We start from the raw sequence: 5527 nt of genomic DNA, 5'->3' as shown, positions 1-5527 counted from the left end.
CTATAATTTGCAAAGTCATTTAATCGAGATAAACAATATTTTTGGTAAGTCGACATTAATTTATATGGCAATTAAATTGTTTTTTTGTTGTTTCCCAGTTAGTTACTTGAGTGACGTGTGAATTCATGCACATGGAATGTGTTGACCCCTAGATCCAATAATCTCAAGGTCTCACAATGCAACAAGAAGGGGAATTGATGATCAATCAGCTGTCCTTCATCTTCTCTAATTTCTATTTTCATTCCCTTACATCCATCATGCATTTGTAAAGTACTCGACTTGATGGGGAATTACCAAAGGAAGGGATACACACTCGATACTCACCATTTGATAGGGAATTACTAAACGAAAGGAGATGCACTGGTTAGTTGATCTTGAATGAAATCAACAAATGAATAAAGATTTACACCAAGAAACTGAAGGAACTAAAGAGAGAGGGAGTGATTTGCTTTCTCAACCAACGCATCGATGAGATATGACAAGGCAATATGGGAGCACCTTCATATAGACTAGAAGAAGTTATCAAGGGGTAGAAAGAATTAGAACAATAAATTAAGAGAGAACAATAAATTTAGAATACCTTGTTCTCTATTCTCTATTTTCCTTATTTTAGGTGCTAAGGAAAAATTGTCACCCAAAGTAACCACTAAGGGCATTTTGGACAGGCCCCAAACCAAGGGAAAACAATCCCTTCTCCCACATGGGAAAGCGTCTACGACTTCCTGTGTGTGTGGAGATGAAAGTTATCAGCTCCTGTGCGATGAATTTGTCTAGTAATTTTGGGGTTCTTGTGTTCGCCCACGAAGACATGGCACCGTCCAAAGGTCGGGTTGCAGAGGAAGGCTGGAATGAGGAGGATAGAAGTCTATCTCGGGTACACAAGTATCAACACGCTGCTCGCACCATTGACGGTAATATTGATCCTGTATCTCTTGTTATATCAAGTATTCAAACGGTGTTTGTCCCATATCTCTAGTATTAGTCAGGTTCTCTTACCAGAGCAACTGTCAACAGAAGAAATAGACAGTTTGTAACTGTAACATGACAGAATCAGAGGTTACTATGTTCATCTACAGGTGTAGGATATATTGCATGTTCCCTTATCAGAGTAACAATCCAACAGAAGGAATAGACAGTTTGTACCTCAACTTGATAGAATCAGAGTTTACTATGTTTATCTACAGGTATAGGATATACAGCTAGCCCACCTTAATGGTGAAGCCTTCCTGACCATGGCCTTGGTCTCAAGAGTCGTCCAGAATCACAAAATTAGTTTATACAATGCCTTGAAATCAGACAATTTGGGTAGCACATTGGAGGCTTTGGACCATTGTCAGAGGATGGGAATGCCCATATCTGATGAAGTTCTGCAATACGTTCTTGAGGAGTGCATGAAAAGGAAGGACGTATCAGCTGCTAGACGAGTCCATGTGTTCACGATCCACCATGGACTCTGCTTGGAAACCATGTTAGGGGACCACCTTATTCGTCTTTTTGGTTCCTCTGGTAGTCTGATTGAAGCAGATGTTCTCTTCTGCATGTTGACAGAGCCAACTGTTTATACGTGGCAAGCATTGATCTCGGCACATTCTTCAGCTGGGCTGATTAATGAAGTCATTTATCTGTTTTACAAGATGCAGCAAGATGGTGTGATGCCAGATAAAGTTATATTTCTGTGCATGCTAAAAGCTTGTAGCAAGGAGGCAGCTGCAAAGCAGGGAAAGCTTGTACACAAAGAGATAGTCACACACGCACTTGAATCTGATGTCACTGTGGGAAGCAGTTTGATTGATGTGTATGCAAAATGCGGGTGCCTTCTGGATGCCCACAGCGTCTTTGATATGTTAGCAGACAGGAATGAAGTATCGTGGGGTGCAATGATTACAGGGTGTGTTAAAAATGGTGATACTGATTTTGCTTTTCAGTTGTTTGTTGACATGCAGAAAGAAAACGTCCAACCAACAAAAGTCATACTTTTGAGCATCTTGAAAGCCTGCAGTAGTGCAGGTGCTTTAATAGACGGTAGGACTGTACATTCTCATATTATTTCTGATGGACTTGAATCAGATTTAATGATTGCTAACACACTTATTGACATGTACGGGAAATGTGGAAGCCTTAAGGAAGCATACAGATTGTTTATTAGTTTGCCACTTAAGAGTGAAGCTTCATGGGGCGCACTGGTTGCAGGGTTTTTCCTCCATGAGGAAAGTTGTCAGATGTTGAAGCTTTTGGATATGATTGAACATGATAGTGTAGAGCCAAACATTATTTTGCTGCTGTATGTTTTGAAAGCATGCTCTGATATTGGTGCTGCAAGCTTAGGCAAACTTGTACATGACAACATTATAAGAAGTCAGTTTGACTTGGATATTGCTCTTGGAAACTCCCTTATTGACATGTATGCCAAATGTGGATATTTAGAAGAGGGACACAAGGTGTTTGATGCATTGCCAAATAGGGATATTGTGTCTTGGGGTGCAATGATTTCTGGTTACATAAAACATGGTGATAGTTCCATTGCACTTGAACTCCTCAATGTGATGATACACCAAGACATTCAACTTAATGTGGTCATCTTTCCTTGCGCTCTGAGAGCCTGTAGTGAAGCTGGAGACATGTGGCAGGGAAAAGTAATGCATCACCTTATTATCAAGGATAGATTTGACTCGGATGTTGTCGTTGGTAATGCCCTTGTAGACATGTATGCCAAATTTGGAAGCATTTATGAAGCACACAAAGTGTTTGAAATGTTAACAAGCCGAAATATTGTGTCATGGAGTGCTATAATCGCAGGTTATGCTCAGCAGGAGCAGTGTCTTTATGCCTTGGAGCTGTTCAAGAAGATGCAAGAGGAAGGTTTAGATCCCAATCAAGTCACTTTTTTGAGTGTGCTTAAAGCTTGTGGTAATACAGGTTCCTTGGCATGTGGCAGATGGATACATGAAAAGATTGTTAGATGTGGCTTTGACACAGATTTGATGATTGCCAACACTCTTGTTGACATGTATTGCAAATGCAGGAATGTGGAAGCTGCCCGTGAAGTGTTTGAACGTATATCAAATCCTGATGGTGTCACATGGAGCACAATGATTGTTGGCTATTCTCAGGCTGATGATAATGCCACTGCTCTAGAGCTTTTTGAGAAGATGGAAAAGAAAGGCTTCAAGGCTAATGACTTTGTATTTCCGTGCATTTTGAGAGCATGTTCCAGCATGGGGGACCTATGGAGTGGGAAACTGGTCCATGACCAGATAATTAGACACAAACTAGCATTTGATGTGGTGATTGGGAGTGCCCTTGTTGACATGTATGCTAAATGTGGAAGCCTTGGGGAGGCATGGAGCATTTTTGACACTCTAGCATGTGAAAATGAAGTGTTGTGGGGGACAATGATTGATGGATATGCACAGCATGGATTTAGCCACCTTGCTCTGGAACTGTTTAGCAGAATGCTTGATGCAAGTTTGAAACCTGACAGGGCTACCTTCTTGTGCGTATTGAGAGCATGTGCGAATATGTTTGCCTTGAGACAGGGTCATCTTGTGCATGAGTTGATTGTGAGAAGTAGCTTGGATCTGGATCCTGCTTTTGGTAGTTCTGTCATTGACATGTACGGAAAATGTGGTAGCTTAACTGAGGCTCACAAGGTTTTTGATGGTTTCCTTGATCCAGATGTGGTTCTTTGGGGCTCAATGATTGCAGCATATGCTCATCATGATTGTGGCCTTCCTGCACTCGAACTTTTTTCGAAAATGCAAAACATTGGTGTTAAATTAAACAAAGTAATCTATCTTTGTCTGTTGAAGGTATGCTCTAGCATGGAAGCTATGGCTAGAGGCAAGCTGATCCATGACCAGATTGTGCAGGATGGACTCGATTCTGATGTAACTGTTGGGAACAAGCTTGTTGACATGTACTCAAAATCTGGAAGTCTGGAAGATGCTCAACAAGTATTCAAGGGATTGTCAAAACCAGATCGTGTTTCTTGGAGTGCATTGGTCACTGGGTATTCTCAGCAAGATCAGGGTCTTCATGCACTGGAGCTCTTTGAGAAGATGCAACAGGAGGGCATAGATCCTTGTGGAGCCTCTTTTCTGTGTGCCTTGAAAACTTGTGGTAGCATGGGTGCTCTGCAATTAGGTAGACTAGTACATCACCACATAATATCAACTGGACTTGAATCAGATATAATGACTGGAAACACTCTTATGAACATGTATGCGAACTGTGCAAGCTTGGAGGACGCATACAAATTGTTTGACCGGTTGCCACACAAAGAAGAAGAATCTTGGAGTGTGATGATTGCAGGTTATGCTCAGCATGGTATGTCTAGACTTGCAGAACAGTGTTTGGAGTACATGAAACAACAAGGTTTAAAACCACAGGGCATGCTGTACAGTAATATTTTCTCAGGTTTTAGTCATGAAGGCCTAGTACGGCTAGGTGGTCATCATTTTACCTCAATGGAAGAGGAGTTAACTCTTTTACCAAGTATTGAGCATTGCAATTGTATTGTTGATCTTCTTGGTCGAGCAGGCTTCTTAAAACAGGCAGAACAGTTCTTGAAGACCATGCCTATCCCTCCTACTGGTGTTAGCTGGATGTCACTACTAACAGCTTGTAAAACATATGGTAATGATGAGCTAGGACAACACTGCTTTGACGAGGTTGTTGAGCTAGGTTCTGAAACAGCTGCTGGATATATGTTGATGTCCAATGTCTGTGCCGATACCAACAGGTGGGAGGATGTTGAGAAAGTGAAAGAGCTGAGACGAGGGATTAGTGCATGGAGGAAGCCTGGAAGGGCCTGGATTGAACTCGAGAACGGGGTATATGACTTTATGGTAGGGCAGAGAGAGGACTTACAAGGATTTCAAATGTCATTGTGTTTAAATAGGCTAAGAAATCCTTTGAAAGCAGAAGGTTATGTTCCCAATGTGCACGTAGTGGTGGAACAATTTGTTGATGGTGAAGGTCACTTTGTTGCTGGTCAAATCAAGGACCTGCCTGTAGATTTAGAACTCCTTACACCCCCTGCAATAAGAAATAGAGCTACAACTGAACAATTCCCATTGTGTATTCCTGCTTTTCATACTTCTAGAAATGTTTTTTACAATTCTTCAGTGAAAATCAATGTGTGTGCATTAGAGAGCCTTTAAAAACAAGACCAAACCAGTAAATTAAGAGAGAATAAACACATAAGGTGCATCTTCTACACACAACTTCTGCCCTCACAGATCTTGATGCAAAGTGATCCAACAGCAAGACAAATTCCAATCGAAAAAAAAAGAGCTATTTTTATCACAATTACAGGTGGAATTATTTTGAGGGGATTCACTGGGGCTGTATTACATGAGGTCCATAAGGGGAGTTGTTCCTATGAACATAAGCTTTTATAACTAGAGGAAAAGTAGCTCTCTAGGTATAAATGGAAGATAGGATAGGAGTTATACATTTTTTGGTTCCCCCAGCATGCCTTTTGTGTTTGGTGAATTACAAAAAGCCTATTCTTGCCATTCAATTC

General features: G+C 41.1%; 1 protein-coding gene across 2 annotated transcripts; it reads left to right on the top strand.

Moving 5' to 3' along the window:
- The first annotated feature begins 656 nt into the window (after window positions 1–656).
- Window positions 657–5280, top strand: LOC148017151 (pentatricopeptide repeat-containing protein At2g33680-like). 2 transcript variants are annotated; one of them, XM_087662922.1, is made up of 2 exons: window positions 657–911; window positions 1185–5280. In XM_087662922.1, the coding sequence occupies exon 2, from the start codon at window positions 1233–1235 to the stop codon at window positions 5160–5162; it is 3930 nt and encodes a 1309-aa protein (XP_087519048.1). In that variant the 5' UTR covers window positions 657–911; window positions 1185–1232; the 3' UTR covers window positions 5163–5280. The 2 variants fall into 2 exon arrangements, with proteins under 2 accessions (XP_087519048.1, XP_087519047.1); XM_087662921.1 differs by having other exon boundaries at window positions 1077–5280.
- Window positions 5281–5527: the final 247 nt, after the last annotated feature.

Source organism: Lygodium microphyllum, chromosome 22 (genome assembly GCF_053477565.2).
Source record: "Lygodium microphyllum isolate KBCC chromosome 22, Lygodium_microphyllum_v1.1.10, whole genome shotgun sequence".
NCBI classification, from domain to species: Eukaryota; Viridiplantae; Streptophyta; class Polypodiopsida; order Schizaeales; family Lygodiaceae; genus Lygodium; species Lygodium microphyllum.
The sequence above is the reverse complement of the archived record's forward strand: the minus strand, read 5'-3'. Positions and strand labels throughout refer to the sequence as shown.

Excerpts from the sequence above, each read along its gene's own strand:
- LOC148017151 (XM_087662922.1), top strand. The coding sequence starts at position 1,233 with ATGGCCTTGGTCTCAAGAGTCGTCCAGAATCACAAAATTAGTTTATAC.